Source organism: Mesoplodon densirostris, chromosome 15 (genome assembly GCF_025265405.1).
Source record: "Mesoplodon densirostris isolate mMesDen1 chromosome 15, mMesDen1 primary haplotype, whole genome shotgun sequence".
Lineage (NCBI taxonomy): Eukaryota > Metazoa > Chordata > Mammalia > Artiodactyla > Ziphiidae > Mesoplodon > Mesoplodon densirostris.
The window spans coordinates 51,486,999-51,505,207 of record NC_082675.1 but is presented as its reverse complement, the minus strand read 5'-3'; the positions used below and the strand labels follow the sequence as shown (position 1 = coordinate 51,505,207).

The following is an 18,209-nucleotide window of genomic DNA, read 5'->3' as shown; positions in this document are numbered from 1 at the left end:
GGGGATGTAATGTACAGCGTGGTGACTATAGTTAACAACACTGTATTGCACGTGTAAAAGCTGCTGAGAGAGTAAGTCCTGAAAGTTGTCATCACAAGAAAAAAAATTTGTAACTATGTGTGGTGATGGGTGTTAACTAAACCTGTAGTAATCATTTTGCAATATACATATACATCAAATCACTCCACTGTACACCTAAAACGAATACAATGTTATACATCAGTTATATCTCAATTGTTTAAAAATTTTTTTAATAAATTAATCTTTGAAAAAAGAGCCCACATGTTTCAAGGGAGATTCACAAAAATAAAATCTGAGGGCGGCTGGGACGTGGGGCAGCTCCTTGGCGTCCTCTGCTACCGGGTAGATTCCCGGAGCAGGACTTAGCAGAGCTACCAGTCAGAGCAGCTCTGCCTCAGCTCCCAGCCCAGGCTGCAAACATTACTGTGTTGACACTGTGTGTTATCGATTTGTTTTCATAGTGTCTCAGACTTTGGGTTGAAGCACAGAACTAACTGCTATTCAATCCAGAAGTTCCAAGGCTCTTTCCTGTCCCATGGAAGCTAGACAGGTGATTCGTAGTCCCAAGGCTCAAAGGTGAGCTGGCACGAGGGATGTTTACCCCAGCTCCTCTGTTTGTGGGTCCAGGGCTCCATTCCCCCAAGGGCCTGGGGGCCCAGTGTGGGTCCTCAGCCCTGGTGACTCAGGTTAAACTTGGGGGAGTGCCCTAAATGCATTCAAGGAAACAAACACATCTTGCCCAGTCAGAGAAGCCTTTGAAACTTTTCTCCCTGGGAAGTACAGGTGGGGGACACAGACACAGGTCACCACGTGGTCAGCCTGGCCTCCCCGCTAGGCAAGCACAGCGGTGTTACCTCCCACACACCCTTATGGGGACCACAGTGTCTTCCCTTTAGCCGTCTCCCCTGGACGGTCAGAGTGAAAAGAAGCCACTTCTGCTGGTGAAATCCAGGAGTTCCCTGCTCTCTGAGGTGAGACCTGGTGGCACCACTGGGTCTGGCCTACTCCACCTCCAGGATCAGGTGGTCTCCATTCAAGGGGCAGCCCCTAGGAAAGCCCCTCACTCCCTGACCCCAACTCTCGCCAAGCTGAATGAGAAGTCTCCCCCACCCAGCCCGTATCCACTATTCCAGCTACCACAGCCACAAAAGAAGCCACCCAAATTTGGCAGCCTAAAACAATAACCATTTTATTGTGCTCATGGCTACAGGGGGGTCAGGAATTCAGAAAGGCCCCAGAGGAGATGGCTTGTCTGAGCTGGGAAGACTAGAAGGCTGGGAGCGACATGACGTCTGGGGTTGGAATCACCTGGAGATTCAGCTTCTCATGTATGTGTCTGGCCTCCAAGCCAGAAGGGCTCAAAGCAGACAGTCACCATCATGCCTGCTTTTGGCTTCCTCACAGCATGGCTGCTCAGCGTAAAACTCCTTACCACAGTAACTCGAGGTTCCAAAAGTGAATGCCCCAGGGAACAATGCTGATGCTGCGTGGCCTTTTCTGACCCAGCCTCCAAAGCCAAGCAGTGTCACCTTCTGTAGCATTCTGTTGGTTATGAGTGAGCCATAGACCTGCCAAGATTCTAAGGGGAAGAGACAGGGACCCCACCTAGAAGAGCATGTGGGTGGAAGAGGCTGTTTTGAACACACTTACCCTTCATACTAATTTCTCATCACAACTTCATCTCCTCTCACCCTGAGACCTTTGGAATCCCATACAGGCTTGGCCAGTGCCCAGCCAGGTGAAGGAGTTGGCTGCTGGGGCAGGATGAGCGCTGCATCCAGGGAGGGTGAGAAACCGGCCTGACCACAGTGCAATAGAGCACTTGCTTCATACCAGCTCAGTGCTAAGGGGCTGTGTATTGTAACCCATTTAATCCTCGTGACAACCTATCAGCAGGGAAGATTATTACCCCCATTTCACGGAGACTTGGGGAGCTTACAATAACTCACCCAAGCTCCCAGAGCCAGCAAGAGGCAGTCCAATCTGAACCCACCCTCTTAACCACTGGGTAGACTGACTTCAACAGAGGGGAGAATGAAATTCGGAGACCTGGATGTCAAAAACAAGAACCCAAAATCTTCTCACAGAAGGCTCGATTCTTTCACGCATCCCTTGAAAAAGGGACAGCCAGACCCAGCCATGACGCCATCTGATTTTTCCGAAGGCCCCCCCCAAATCCCTGTGGAATTCCCACATGTGAAGGAGCCCAGGAAAACCCAAGATTCTCCTGGGCTGGGACAGCTGGCCATGCCTCAGCCTCGGCCTCCACTCATAGGATGAGCTTCCTCTACAAAGGCACAGAGGGAGAAACTCATCCTGTGTGATGCCTTTGAGAATGAAGGTCCTGGTGAAGTCAGCCAGGCACCCAGATAGGCTCCCTGAGTGGGAGGGGGAGTCTTCCTCTTGAGGCTTCTCTGGGCAAAGGGGGGGGGTTCTTTCACCGCTGCTTGGGCCAAGCAGAACCCTGTGGGCCCCCCACCGCCAAGTACAAAGGCTGCCTCTTATTTGTAGAAAAACTGAAGTCTCCCAAGCCTCCCATAGTCACAAAAGAAAAGGCTTGAGCAGTTAAAGATTAGGACAAGAGAGTCACAGACTCTGTGTCTGATGAAAGAATGGGATTAATGCTATTGTTCGTAATAATCTATATCTTTGTGGGCATAGGAATAACTGTAGCTTGCTCTGCCCATATATGTGAGCGGGCAACTAAAATTGTCAGCAAAGAGATGCTACAGACCCATGTCGACATCTTTCACTCTAAGATCTCAACACCTTCTCTCAGCATGAAGCAGTTACAGAAGATGGACCTTCACTCCTATTCCCATAGAAATGTAATGATGTCTGATAGTGGGGATTTGTAAGCAGCTCTTTTGCCCCTTTTCTGTTTGTTCATTTCTGTTTTCCTCAGACAGACCTTAATTGTAAAAATGAGATCACTAGGTAACATTTAACCTAACTCCGGACTTCTGCTCTACTGAATGTACACAATGCCTTGCTTAACCGGTTGATTCCTTTCCTGGATTAAAAGGAGTAAGAATGAAGAATTAAGTAGTTAAAGAATGACTGACTCTCTAATTAAGTAGTTAAAGAATAACAGCTTCCCTGTTAGCAAATTTGCAGGCGGACAACAGGGGCAAGAGAACATCCAATTGCAGGTGGACCATGAGGGCAAGACAGTACCAAATGAAGATCAGAAGTCAGTGGGTCTGCATGCAATGGAAAAATGATGAAGAATCTGATCTCCTACCTTAATGATTAACTGAGACTCTTTCCCCTTTTTCCCTTTAAAAATTGTCATGGCTGAACAGAATCTTCAGAGTTGGTCTCCGGACATGAGTCCACTTTCTCCCCAGATTGCCAGTTTTTCTGAATAAAGCACCTTTCCTTTCTACTGACACTTGCCCCTCGATTATTGGCTTTTGAGTGGTGAGCAGCCCAACATGAGTTCGGTAACATGCCTGCCACAGCACACTTCATGGTCGCTTGTCTGCCCTCCTCCACACCCCTGAAAAAATACACTTATTTTAGGTTTGAGAATGAAACTTATTGTACCAATAACCTAGAATAACATATTTGAGAAGGCAAACCTTTGGCCCCGATGCATTTTCCACCACTCCTCAGAAGCATTTAAATTGCCTGCTTCTGGGCTTCCCTGGTGGCGCAGTGGTTGAGAATCTGCCTGCCAATGCAGGGGACACAGGTTCGAGCCCTGGTCTGGGATGATCCCACATGCCGCGGAGCAACTGGGCCCATGAGCCACAACTACTGAGCCTGCGCGTTTGGAGTCTGCACAGAAACGAAGACCCAACACAGCAAAAATAAATAAATTAATTAATAAACTCTACCTTAAAAAAAAAGTTAAAAAAAAAATTGCCTGCTTCTGAGTGGTGCTGGGCTGTGTAAGTGAGGGGCAGTGTGGGCTGGGGTCTTCACAGTCAACTCACCCAAGAGACAGCTTATGGTTGTAGAGTGTTGGCCCCTGGACACCAGTGAGAACCAACATTTCCCCCAGAGAATATTTCTCAAGTTGGTTCCTCAGAAAGTTTATGGCTATTCAGAAGTGGGGACAGGATTCCCTGAGAAATGGATTTTGTTTGAGAAATTCCGGGTTTGACAAAGGTGTACGGAGATAGTGGCTTTCAAGGGAAGACAAGCACTATCTTCCAAACTTATGTGATGATCAAATCTGCTCCTCACGGCAGTTCTAGAAACCCGGGCTCTGAGAAGGGCTTGGGCTCCCCATGCCCAGAGTGTGACAGCCCAGCTGCTGACCACCTAGTGCCATGTCTGAGTGCTCAGTGTGACTCTAGACTTCTTCATGTACTGGGCAGTGACCAGCTTACTCAACTGTGGTAAGGATCCAAGCAGTTCCCAAACCTGAATTGTTTACATGGGAAAATACATACAAAGGGTGTATCTACAGAAACTATTTTATAACCAATCTACCAAATCCTCTGAACTCATAATATGGATGAACTATGGCAGACATAAGGGCTTTTGTGCTACTAAGGACATCATTCCTACTTCATTAAAAAAAAAAGAGTTATGAATTCCAAGCAACATGCAAACAAATGGTGGTAAGAGGCACAGAATTTTGTGTAACACTATGATATGATCTGATGTATCAGTGGGGCTACCAAGCTATTTGTACATGAAATGACATCAGACAGGCTGTTCTGTCTACACTATTTTAGGGTGTCTTCCCTTGCTGGCAAGCTTCAGCTGTCCCCTCCCACTGCCATCAGAGACTCGACCTCTCTCTCTTCCCATTTGAAATTGATCACCTGTGGCTAAATAAGGAGGGCTGAAGAACTAAATAGCCGTGCTTGTTAGAACAAGAGTAAAGAGCCTCTAAGGAAGGACCAGTGGCCTCTCCAACAGTGCACAGGATTCATCATGGCTATTGCAAGGGCCCAGAGGCCTTGACTGCAAATTTCAGGGCTCAGAAAGGCTTCAGAACTCCCGACAAGAGTGATTCTGTTGCGAACAGGTCAGCAAGATGAAACGAAAACCCACCTGGGAGTAACCAATGATGTTCCCATTGTCATCGAGCATGTTGAAGCTGATGACCGGACCCTGAACCTCTGGGCTGCTGAACTCAGAGTCGCTGTATATCTGCACGACAGGGGCTCCGTTGGGGTACCGAAGGGTGGACAGGGCAGCGTAGGTGTACTGAACCAGGGTAAAGGTGTGCTGCCTGATGTTCTCCATTCCACCTCAAAACAGTTATGAAAACAAAAGGGGATCATGAACTTTATGTAAAATTCACTATCTCATTTTTAAGAAAATGAGATCATTATAACTGGCAAACTTGGACCTCATATTAATGATTTTAAATACTTGTAAATAGTTCCTGGTACTGCCCACATGATAAATGATTAGGTCATTGGTACTGAACGACAGTTTACCACTGCTGCTTCTGTGGAATTTTTCCATAGGAATTGTTGTTGTCATCTTCCTTTTTTTTTTTTCTTTTCCAGCTTTTTGCACTTTAACATGTAATACTCGAGGTGCAAGAAAACTGCATCTAACATTGTCATAAGTCAAAGAAATCAGATCAGTCATCAAGGGCTCCAGAGTGAACAGCATCTTCATAACCTCCATGCTTATTGTCTTTGCTTTCTGGGTATAATTTAATAAGATCATCAATTTGAAGAATGGTGATTGCAGCTTCAGTTGCAACTTTCAAACTCTTAACTTTAACTATGGTTGGTTCAAACACCCCTGCTTGTTTGTTGTCTCGGGGTTTACCATTGACCAAGTCAAGGCCAATCCATTTTAGATTTTTGCATTCTGGGTTAACTTGAGCCTCATTATGAAAAGCTCTTAATTTTGCAACCAGATCTGTGGAGTCTTGGGCAGCATTAACTGCAAGAGTACTAGGAATAACAAGAAGAGATCTTCCAAACTCGGCAATAGCAAGCTGTTCCCGGGAGCCCGTGCTGGCGCGTAGTTTTTGAGGTGTATGGAAAGGGATGCTTCTACAGCATCCTCACCCAGAGCCACAGATTTCGACTCCAAAACTCTTCACTACACAAAGAGTATCATGTAAAAAGCCCTCCACCTCGTCACACATGAAATCATTTGCCCCACGTAAGATGACTGATGCAGAGGTATGAGCCTTAGTGCTGTTTTAAAAACAATGAAATTCTTAAATCAATGCTTTAATAAGTCCATGCAGAAATTCACTCTAAGTGCCTTGAAATCCTGCTTACACAGGACATTTAGACATGGAAGCAATGTCTAGACCATGGAGAAGAGATGAAATGGTTACTTCACCTCAATTTACAATGGCCCAACATTATTTTACCCCATGCGTATAACTGCTTATAGCATTGAAAGACTATAGCAGCCAATAAATGGGAAGTCATCTTCCTTTAAAAAAAAAATGTTACTTAAGCATTCAGATAATTTAGACCCTTTGGTAACAGATTGCAAAAATGTACAATTTTGTCTTTAAATGTATCTCTTTTTTGCTGTTGCTGTTTGTTTTCGTTAATGTTTAAATCTTTTTTTTTTTTTAGTTTCTTGGCCACACCGCACAGCATGCAGCATCCTGGTTCCCCGACCAGGGATCGAACCTGCGCCCCCTGCAGTGGAAGCTCTGCATCCCAACCACTGGAGCGCCAGGAAAGTTCCCTAAATCATTTTAACATTATACAAAGCGGTTAAGGATACTTGCTATAACATGGATGAACCCTGAAAACATTATGCAAAGTGAAATAAGCCAGACACAAAAGGACAAATATTTTATTATTCCTCTTACGTAAGGTGCCTAGAATAGGCAAATTCATAGAAACAGAAAGGAGAATGGAAGTTACTAGGGGCTGGGGGAGGGGAAATGGGGAGTTACTGTTTTTTCAGTTTGGGATGATGAAAGTCCTGGAGAAGGATAGTGGCGATGGCTGCTCAACGATGTGAATATACTTAATGCCACGGAATTGAATATTTTAAAATGGCCAAACTGGTACATTTTATGTTATATAGATTTCACCACAATTTTTTCCACAAAAGAGCCTAATTAAGTAGGAAAAATCAGGGTTTGCCTTACTGTGGGGCTGATATTGTCAATCTGCCTTCAGAGGTGCCCCTGGCTCTATCGGACCCTCTCACTTGTGGTTTGGATACCTTGCTAGTATCTGTCCTTGAGAAAGTGCTCATTTCTCAATGTCTATCTTGATCATCTCCTCTTTGTCTGGATGATGCCCACTCACCTCCCTGCCTTACTGTCACGACAGCCCTCCTATGAATTCTGTCTGCCTGTAGTTTTAGGCTTAGGCTAAGGTCCTAAGGGTCCCCTTATTATGACGAGAGAGAGAGAGGAAGGGCTGCCTAACTGCTAAGCCGCGTCCCCGGTTCACCATAACCCCATACCCATGTGGACGGTATAAGCAGTGTCACCCCGTTCTAGAAGCTTAGTCTCTGAAAGGAGCGTCCAGAGTGCAGCAGGAGTGAGGAGTCATGGCTCACCAGACAGAGGTTCTTCCAGCCTTGTGCCTTGTGCCAAGCCCCATAAGATGGGAAGTGGCATCCATCTGTGTGTTAGCCTGTGGGGAATGTCCCCCACCTGCTCACACACCCCAACCACTTGTCAGAAATGAAAACATGTATCATTGCAAAGCCCGGCAGAAGAGATAGTGTTTGGGGACTCAGGGTTAGGCGTTAGCATTGCCTGGGTTTAAACCCTAGCCCTCCCAGGTCCCGGCTCCCTGGTCCTGGGGAAGTCATTCAACCTCTCTGAGCATAAGCTCCTTCGTGGGCAAAGGGGGCTCGTCACAAAGCTCCCCTGTGGGAAGACCCAGCAAGGTAAGAGCTAAATAAGGTCTCAGGATCTGTAAGCATTCCCAGTGCAGGGACCAAGGAGGGCTCCTCTGCGTCTGTGAGGTTATTAATCTCTGGATTTGGAATGTCTCTCACTTGTTAAAATGTTCTTTTAACCGACCAAGAAAAGGTCCCGTTTCTTGCTCTTGCCTCAGAAGTCATTTCTGCAAGTTCTTTAGAATCAGCTTCATCTGCATCAGTGCAGAGCTGCCATGTGCCGGTCACCTGCACAGACTCTCTCCTTATCTGAATCCCACCCAGGCCAGGGCTCCCTCAAGGACACGGGCAACAGGAAGCAAATTCCACACAGATAAAGAGGTCCACTGACCTGTGAGGCGCTCTAAGACATCGAATCCATGTTTTAGCGCTATCACGTCAAGGAAGGAGATGGTGCCATCTTCAAACCTGTAATGGTGGTGAGGGGGATGAGGTCAAGCTGTGGCTAACTCCTCCGTGTGCGTTTCGTGTATGTGACAACCAGGCTTTGACTCTAGCCTTAGCCGTACTCTATGGAGATCTTGCCTCTGCTGCCTTATACAATGCTGCTCTCCCCTCTCCTCCTCAAGACAGAGGGCCATGCACACCGAGACATGCAGGCTGCCTCTGGCCCTGACCTGGTCTGCAGCTTACTTGGGATGGGCTGGCAGTAGTGATAAAGGGCCCTGAAAGTCAGTCACCACCTTGGAAGACTTCAGACTTGACAAAACCTCAAGTGCTGTGGGCTCTGGAAATGCTGCCCTTGACCCCAAGAGAGCACCACTGACAGGGCATCAATCCAGTCAGATCAATTGTGCAGCCATGAGGTTCTTTTTTTTTTTTTTTTTTTTATTTATTTATTTATTTATGGCTGTGTTGGGTCTTCGTTTCTGTGCGAGGGCTTTCTCTAGTTGCGGCAAGTGGGGGCCACTCCTCATCGCGGTGCTCGGGCCTCTCATTATTGCGGCCTCTCTTGTTGAGGAGCACAGGCTCCAGACGCGCAGGCTCAGTAATTGTGGCTCACGGGGCTAGCTGCTCCGCGGCATGTGGGATCTTCCCAGACCAGGGCTCGAACCCATGTCCCCTGCATTGGCAGGTAGATTCTCAACCACTGCACCACCAGGGAAGCCCAGCCATGAGGTTCTTAACAAGAGTCTATGATTCCGAAGTCTATAGGACCACAGCTATTATAAGGCTCTCGATAAACTTCCTGACTATCATTATAATTATATTTGCATTTTATAATTATTCATTTAGACAAAATCCTCATCAAATCTTTATTGTTCATGTACTGCATGCCGGCACTGTTCTAGGTGCTAAGGATACAGCAGTTAACGTGACAGGTAGGATCCCTGCCTTCACAGGGCACAGAAACAAGGAGTAACGAACAGCAAACGCGCAGGGAAACCAAATAAGCATCAAGCCAGGGGGTGACAAGTGCAATGAAGTTGCCTAAGCAGGAGGGCTGGTGGCTGCTTTAGCTGAGATGGTCAGGGGAAGTCCTCTATGAGGGAGATCATTCGAGCAGAGACCCAGTGGAATTAAGGGAGCGAAGGAAACTGCTCATTGTTGAAACAGTTTTGGAGGGAAACAGAGTTCCAGGGAGAGGGTGCAGCAAAGGCCCTGAGCAGGTAGAGCCAGAACAGCAAGGAGGTCAGTGAGGCCAGAAGCCAGAGAGCAAGGCGGAGGGTGGTAGGAGAGCACGTCAGAGGGCTTCACCCTGCATGAGACGAGGGGCCAGAGGGCTCTGAGCAGAGAGGAGTGACGGGATGGGGCCTAGGCTTTGATAAAACGCCTCTGGCTGCTTCATTAGCGAGGGGGAAGCCTGGGGCACAGCGAGGAGTTTCCAGCAAGCATCCCACAAAGGGTGGTGACAAACAGCAGTCTTACGCAAGTTGAAGCTTTCAATAGAAATACCGTGCTTTGTATTTTAACACTGTAGGGATAAGAGTTGCTCAAAATATCATTACCAGAATGTTAATATCCTTATAAAACTAATGGTAATTAATAGATATCTAGAAGTAATAATGAATCAGTTGATAATTAATTGACCATTAATAAGTTAGTAACTAATGACTCCTTAATAAATTAAACATGGGGCTTCCCTGGTGGCGCAGTGGTTGAGAGTCCGCCTGCCGATGCAGGGGACACGGGTTCATGCCCCGGTCTGGGAAGATCCCACATGCCGCGGAGCGGCTGGGCCCATGAGCCATGGCCGCTGAGCCTGCGCGTCCGGAGCCTGTGCTCCACAACGGAAGAGGCCACAACAGTGAGAGGCCCGCGTACCGCAAAAAAATTAATTAATTAATTAATTAATTAATTAAACACGATTAGGCAATAATGGCTTCTGTTATTAACTGATCAATAATAAATAATTATTGATTGATCAATAATGAACAGACTCTTAGGAGAAAAGGGAGGTTTTTTTGTTTCCATCAGGGGTTGTTTCTCACTGGGTTATAAAACAGAAAAGATTAAGAACAGGGTTCAGATGTATGTTCAAGAAACATTTGAGTTCGGTATCAAATCTCAAACTCTAGTCCTAGGTTCACAAGAAAAATATGAGGCTTCTAATGGTAAATAAACACATTCAGCTTTCTGGGAATCTTGGTGCAGCACCTGCTATAAGGCGATTCACCCAAATTGAAGACAAGAGGTCCGGCCCAGCCCAGCCCACTCATGCCGTGCCTGTAATGAGCTGCCCCACTCCTCTAGGTCTTCAGGTGCCCCTACTGACTAAATAAAGTTTGGGTTGTCATTTTGTTCTGCCTTTAATTTACATGATGTTGTGCCTGTCATTCTTTTCTCACCTGGTTATATTATATGCTACGTTATCACACTTGGTTTCACAAGGTTTTACATTAGCTTTCCTGTTTTAGAATCACGCAACTATGGAGAAGTCCTAAATGAAAGAGACATCAGATAGCCTCATAGCCTATTGATGCCATCTCAACCTTGGAGCTTCACCTATATTAGCTCTAAGGAATTGTATCCTTTTAGAGATGCACTTTATAGAAAAAACATGAGGCGCAGAGATCAAGTCACAGGCTCCTATTCCCACAAACAGTGTGCAGTGGAGCCAGGATTCACTCCCCAAGGGTCCAGCTCCAGAACCTACACTCTGGACAAGGACTCTACTGCCGAGGCCATGCCCCTACCTGCAGAACCCTTGAGTCTGCACCTGGGTCTGCGGGGGATCTGAGCCACCTTCCCATACAGGCCCCGGGGCCTTCTCAGGCACCAGCAGAGTGACCAGCTCCTGGCCCCCACCTCATGGTATCTCCCACTGTTGGACCCAGCAGAACCCTGGGTCAGCTGCTATTTTCACCCTCTCATACCTTCAACCTTGTGGGCCCTAGCCACTGGTATCTGGGGGATTCCTGGGCATAAGCCACACTGCCTGCCCCTGCACCCTGAGAATGACACATAGACCAACAAACCCAGGCAAGGAGCTGCCAGCCCTCAAACTTCCTTGGTAACCCCTGGGAGGCTCACAGAGGCTGCTGTTAGCTGTGCCCCCAAGTCTGGTGGCCTCTGATTTAACTGGTTCCTCTTGCTGACTAGACACCAAGCTGAGCTAATACTAGTTGCTGGAATACAGCTGCTGCCAACATGTATGCACACTTGTTCCAAAGGGCACCATCCTTTTAGATCACTGCTTCAATCGCTGCCTCCTCATGTCAGTGCTGTGGCAAAAGGCCTGGGGCCCATCCTCCTTACTCCCTGGAAGGCCTTCACCTCTTCTGCTCGCAGCCCTTCCCTGCAGGCTCTCATCCTCCCACAGCTGTGGAGAAGCCCACACACAGGGCAGAGGTCACAGCCCCCTGTGGCAGCTCCAGCTGACCTCTGACTCCCGGATCTGGGCCCTGCCACCCAGCACCTCCCTTGCACCATCCTACAGGTGGCATAGGGCAGACCCGAGCCTTGCTGAGCTCCAGCGCCACTCCCATCGCCGGGTTACCTTTCAGCCACCGACTCTCTGGGGATATAAAAGTCTTCTCCTGCAAGGTATGCAGCGGCCGTGCCTCCTCCAAAGTAGGTTTTCCTCAGCAGAGGAGCTGAGCGGCTATTCACCAGCAGGGCGCCCAGGCCAGTGGGGAAGCCGAAGATCTTATAGAAGGAGAGGGGGACAAAGTCGGCCCGGTGAACCGACAGGTCCAGAGGCGAGGTGCCCACGTAGGCAGCCGCATCCAGCAGCACGAACCACTTCCCAGGCCATCCCACGGGGTGCATCCGCCCAGACTTGACCTCTTCTATCCAGGACAGGGGGTACCTGGTCCCGGAAAAGTTACTCTGAGCTGGGTAGCAGAAGAGATGCGGAGGCTGGCCGTTGGGGTCGCTGGTGGCGGTAGCATCCTGTTCTTCCGCCAGCCACATGTCCTCTGGCCTGACTGGGATGGAAGTGATGTTCATGGCCGCGGTGACCTCCCTCATGCCCACCACAGACGTGTGGCTGTCAGTGAGGTAACAGAAGCGACTCCCGCTGTTTTCTGGGCCTGGGGACACCCAAGGGAAAGCCTCTGCCACCAGTTTAAGAGCAGCTGTGCTCCCGGCCGTGAAAATCACAGTGTAGTCCTCTGGGGAGGTGTGGAAGTGTGCCAGGATCCTGGAAGAAGCACAGCATCAAGGAACTCCTTGGTTTCCCTCCAGTGTTAGATGTTTGGAGCTGGTTGTATTTCAACTAAATATGACATCTCTCTACCTTAAGAGCTAGGGAAAAGCCAGATAGGCATTGCCACATTGTGAAGTTAGGACCGGGGCAGAGGAAGTTGTGGGAAGAGATGGCAAATGGGTGCAAACCGGCAAAATCACCCAGCCTCCCAAATCCCCACCCCCAAATGGAGAAGACAAAAATCCACAACTACCTTAAACTCAGTTGAAAACGCCCCTTCTTGGTCTACTGTCTGGCTCTATCATAACAAGTTTTCAATCATCAACTTGTTTAACATTGCTTTTAATACGGGCAACCCTATAGCAAAAGAGTATCATTTTCAAACTGGAAATAATTTGAAATTGTATAGATTCAAATATCTTTAGGTACCACCTAAATTATTTGCCAAAAACTAATTAATTTGCTATGTGCAAATATTAGTAAAGGGGGGAAAACTGCAAAAACAAGATGTCTAAATCTGAAATACGAAAAGAAAAAAAAACAGAGAAAGCGTATTTTTTTCTCCCTGAAAAGAAGACTTAGGAACCTGGGTCACTCTGGCCCCCAGGAACTCTGGCACCAGGCCAGAGCCACACACAACAGCTTGGGCACCTCAGAGGTGTCTACCTGTGCTTCTGGTCGGCCCCGCTCTGCACCTGCCCGGGCTCACCTTCCTGTCCTCTGACCCTGATGGTTATCAGCACGCATGTGTGGCCATTTAGCTGAATGTGATCTTCCTGAAACCAACTCAGAAGCTTTGTGGGATGTGGGCAGGTGGTAGGAAGTCCATCCACCCACAGGTGTCACACAAGTTGGCACCTCTGCTGCTCACCTGTAGCGCACCTGCTCCACCGTGTCATGGGTGAGCTTGCTGCTGATGTTCTGGCTGTGAGGATTACCTGGCAGGTTACAAAGACAAAGCAGTTGGGTCACTACTTATAGTCTCTCTCTTTTTTTTTTTTTTTTTTTTAGCGGTACGCGGGCCTCTCACTGTTGTGGCCTCTCCCGTTGCGGAGCACAGGCTCCGGACGCGCAGGCTCAGCGGCCATGGCTCACGGGCCCAGCCGCTCCGCGGCATGTGGGATCTTCCCGGACCGGGGCACGAACCCGTGTCCCCTGCATCGGCAGGCGGACTTTCAACCACTGTGCCACCAGGGAAGCCCTATAGTCTCTCCTTTTGTGTTCCTCCAAAATCGTCTCCCTCAGTTTCTCAAAATTTAAGCAAAAAAAATATCATAGGACCCAGCCTTCCCCAAGTTCCAAACAGTAAATTTAATCAGGGAAGTGAGAAAATGCAGAAAGAAAGGAAAAGTCAAGCAAGACAAAATAATAATGGTTTAGCCATTAAACAAAGTCCGGGACCTTTAGTTCCTCCTCAAGGGCTATAGATAATATTCTGGGCCATATCCTTTGAAGTATTTTATAGATACTAAAACCCATACCAGGCGGAAGAAGTGAACTGTATGCGGCCCCTCCCCAGTTCTCCATTCACATCTCCACCGCTCTCCTCCCCTCCCTGGTTCTGGGCTGGTTCCTGAAACCACCGCAGGGTCTTGGCTCATGCTGTTCCTTCTGCCTAATCTGCCCTCTCCTCTTTTCCGAGTGAATTCCTGCTCCTCCTCTAGCATCCGCCCCACTCCTGTAGAAGCTTTCTGTGACACTCACGCTGCCAACTCACCATCACTCTGCAGATACAGACCCCCATAGCGTCCGGGGCCTTTTGGTCACAGCCCTTTGCTCAGTTGATAATTTACTTTATTTACATTTTACACTACTTTACTTCTCTTTTTTTTTTTTTCTTTTTAACATTTATTTGGTGATCACTTGATTGAGGTCTTGTCTTTACTAGACCATAGTCCATGAAGGCAGGGACTGTATTTACTTTGTTCCCATTACAGCACCATGCCCCCAATACCAGAGTGGCTTAATAAACATTTACAGAGTGAACGAATGAATGAATGAATGAATGTTCCTCCTGCTGTCCCACCCTCTGCACTGTGCTGGTCCCACAGGGTCATCCCACCACCAAACACAGCACCCTGTGCCCTTCCTGCCACTGACCCCTTCTTCTGGAAGTAACCTGTGTGTCCCTGAGGCAGTCCCTCCCACCCAGCAGCACATGTGCTACAGGGACTGACCCTGGGTGCTTGCTTGCCTGACCCCCTCTCTCACGGGGCTTACTCAGCTTTGTGTGTTCAGCACTGTCCCCGCCTGCTAATGTGACATTTTATTAAGCATAGATATATTAGCTGAATGTAGTTGGCTAATGTTCAATGCAAAATCAGTTATGCTGTGTTTTTCTTTACCATAAACATTTTCCATGAGATCTTTAGTGAAGCTTGTAAGCTGGCTCTGGGGGAACAACGTGGCTCCTGCATGGTCAAGATAGACAGTTCCTGAAAGAAAACACAAAATAAAGCTGTGATTATTTTTCAGAGGTATTCCACTCATTTCAGCTAGATCTAGTTTGTGTGAACCTGACCAGCGCCCATATGGTGTGTTTAGACGTAACACCAGGCTACTGATTTCTCCCAGCCTCTTGATATGCATGCTCATTTTTTTTTTTTTCTCGGTATGCGGGCCTCTCACTGTTGTGGCCTCTCCCGTTGTGGAGCACAGGCTCCGGACACGCAGGCTCAGCGGCCATGGCTCCCGGGCCCAGCCGCTCCGCGGCATGTGGGATCTTCCCGGACCGGGGCATGAACCCACGTCCCCTGCATCTGCAGGCGGACTCTCAACCACTGCGCCACCAGGGAAGCCCTTCTGACACCTTTTGAGTTTGGTGCTATGTTAAATGTATTACCTAGCCAAAAAAATTAGTTTTAAAATAATGTTCTCGTTTACTAAAGATTCAGAAATAGAAAGGTACCACATCAAAAGAAAGGCTTTTGTCCACCCAGCATCAGGGAGACGCTCATGGGGAGCATTAGTGTCATTATTAGAAGAAGTAGGCAAACAACCCCCAAACCAATCGGCATTAGGTCTTCAAGAAAGGGAATTCCAGGGTCTCTTCTGGCTCATGCACCTTCAGTTCTTGGTTCCATGCAGGGTGAGTGACCATCAGTCAGCACCCAGAGGCTTTAAGAACCACTTGAACCACAACTGTGTAATCAATATGCTCCCTTCACCAAAACAAGGACATTCCCATCCAATGGGTTATGCAAACTATTTCAGCACTTAAAGGTTAAGCATTTAATTATCCAGAGCAACCACTTAACCAGACAAATTCTCAAACCTGCAAGAAAACTTCGGTGGGGGGTAGGGGTCAGGGATAGAAAGAGGAGGTGAATCTTACGTTATTGTGGTTTGGTTTGCTTGTTTTTCCCTGCCCTCTTTCTGGTTTGTTTGTTTCTGTGTGAAAAAAAGAGGGGGATATGTTCCTAGACTCCCAGCAGCGGGAAGGGTGAGTTTATAGTCCACAAAGTCTACTTGAACCATAATGTAGAGGAAATGCTGGGAAACTGTACTAGAGAGAGAGAGAGAGAGATAGATAGTAGATAGGTAGGTAGGTAGATAGATAATCACAGAACACTATCACAATTACAGTAGATGTTAAAAGGGCACTGAAGGCTAGCCTGGGATCCTGGCTATCACATCTAAACTTTACATTTGAGAAAAAGGGTGCTGTTCTCTGAGAGACAAGAATGAAACAAGGAGGGATCTACTTTCTACTTTCCCAGGGTAGTGTTGAGAGGAGAGGTCAGCCAATGATGGGTGTGAGGGATGAGAGCTGGAGGGGATTAGGGGATTAAGGAGGAGTGATGCTGAAATAATTACCTACTGTACGGTAACAGCTACTGGGATTTGCTTCAAAAGAATGGGGAGACTTTCTCAAGTCCTCTGCACCTGTGGTCTGAGAGAAAAGGAAAGAGAGAGAGAGAGAGAGAGAGAGAGCGAGCACTGTCTCCAGCAGGTGAATGGGCAACTAGGAAGATCGCGGAAGGAGTGAAGAGAGGCCGCCAGAGGGCCCCTGTCTCCTCCCTTGAGCTTCCCTCCTTAAGTACAGACGGCGCCACTCGAGGAGGAGGGCACAGCCCTTAAAGCTCCCAAAGGGGGAAAAAACAATCACGTTCCGGAACATGAGAAAATGACCCAAAGAGCTGAAGTCAGCTACCTGATAACTGAAACATAAATCATGGTTGCTGTTCTGCCACAAGCAGGCAAGCGGCACCAACTGTTCACCACGACAGAATAAATACACCTCAAATCCCAGTGCCCGGCGCCACGACCTGCCCACTTACCCGGCACCCCTCCCAGTTCAAACAGCACGCCCTTCTAAGGCTTGGTGAAGCCCCTCACAGAAGGTTGCTGGAAAAGGATGAGTCCCCACCCGGTGCGGAACGCCCTCCCGCCCTGCAGCAATGGGCTGGGAGGACCACTGGCCAGATGAAGCTTGTCTTCCAATTTAACCTGCCTGCTCCGCCTTGCGGAACTCGAAGGCACGATAAGATCCCGGTCCTCACATCCAATGTACTGGCTCGTCCTGTACTTAAAGTTCAAATTGCACGGTTTGCTAATTCTTCAGGTCCCCCAGAGAGCTGGACTTCCGAGGCATTGTTCTGCCTACACTAGTGAGGAAAATGAGACTTCGAAAATACAAACTGCTGGGAGTCACCCCAGCGGAGTCTGGAGCGCAGCCTCGGGAAGCTCCTGCACGGCGGCCGCAGCCCCTCGGCCCCCAACCCGCGCGCCCGCAGAGTCGCGGTCTCAACCCCGCGAGCTGGCCGCCCGTGCACCGCTCCCGTCCCCGGGCAATCACCCGAACGGTCACGGCCACCGGGCATTCCTGCATTTTGCAACCCCAGTTCCAGTTGGAACTTTAGAGCCGGGAGTCTCGTGGCAAGCGAAGGCAAAAAGAATCCTCAGCCCTATTCGCAGAGGGCGGAGACGGGTGGCAAAGGACCGCTTTGGTCCCACATCCCTGGAAAGTCTAAGGAGCAAGAAGTCTTGGGGTTGCAGGTGGTACCTCAGGGAGCCGCGTCCACGAAGAGAGGTCGTGGACACATCCCTCCAGGTCTTTCGATTCAAAATGGGTCCCTAATGAGGTAACGCCGCTCCCGCCGGGAGCAAAAGTTCCTTCCACGTCGGTTCTAGAAACCGCGTGTCCCCCACGGCCTCCCGGCAGGCCCGGCGCAGCTGCCCCCGCCGGTCTCACCTGCCAGGCGGCCGAACTCGCGCGCCCGGAGCTCATGCAGGCTGCGCCGGCCGTACCCGTAGACGAGAGGCTGCGGGCTCGAGTCCAGGAACTGCGCAAAGGCCAGCAGCTCGGCCCCCGGCTGCCCGGCCCCGCCAGCCATGACCCACGCCTGAGCGCCGCGCAGTCCAAGCGGGCTGCGCCGGGGAAGCGCCGAGGCCCGCCCTCCGCGACTCCGCCCCGCCGCGCCCCGGCCGCGCCTCCCGGCCAGCCAGTGGCACCGCGCCCCCGCCGAGGGGCGGTGCCTTTCCCGGATGGCCGGGCTTGCCCCGGGCGCGCTGACTCACGGAGTTTCACTGCTTTCTGCCCTTTTCCCACCTGGGGGCAGGGGGTGGGAGTGCCCGTGGTTGTCTCTTTTAACTGCTTTCCAACGGAGTCCACGGAGACACCCCCAGACCCTTGGAACACAAAGTTCTCGTTTACGGTACCACGGAGAGGCTGATGCAAGATGCAATGAATTGCTTTTTGCTGCTGGGCATCCTGGAACCTGGTGATCCTCCCCGCCGACTCTCCCTGGCCCGAGCCCAGAGCAGCGCCGGGGAGCCTCGC

General features: G+C 49.2%; 1 protein-coding gene and 1 non-coding gene across 2 annotated transcripts in view; both read right to left on the bottom strand.

The window, feature by feature from the left end:
* The window catches only part of MOCOS (molybdenum cofactor sulfurase), a 55,634-nt gene extending 37,871 nt beyond the window's left edge, over positions 1 to 17,763 (bottom strand). The window contains exons 1-6 of the mRNA XM_060118705.1: positions 17,622 to 17,763; positions 14,773 to 14,862; positions 13,299 to 13,365; positions 11,777 to 12,421; positions 8,168 to 8,244; positions 5,035 to 5,234 (exon numbers count right to left, since the gene is read on the bottom strand). Coding sequence (XP_059974688.1) covers positions 5,035 to 5,234; positions 8,168 to 8,244; positions 11,777 to 12,421; positions 13,299 to 13,365; positions 14,773 to 14,862; positions 17,622 to 17,763 — 1,221 coding nt within the window. The remainder of the gene's footprint in view (positions 1 to 5,034; positions 5,235 to 8,167; positions 8,245 to 11,776; positions 12,422 to 13,298; positions 13,366 to 14,772; positions 14,863 to 17,621) is intronic.
* Positions 6,256 to 6,385, bottom strand: LOC132503372 (small nucleolar RNA SNORA20). Its single transcript, XR_009534611.1, has one exon. It is a non-coding gene; the product is annotated as a small nucleolar RNA SNORA20 (small nucleolar RNA).
* Positions 17,764 to 18,209: the final 446 nt, after the last annotated feature.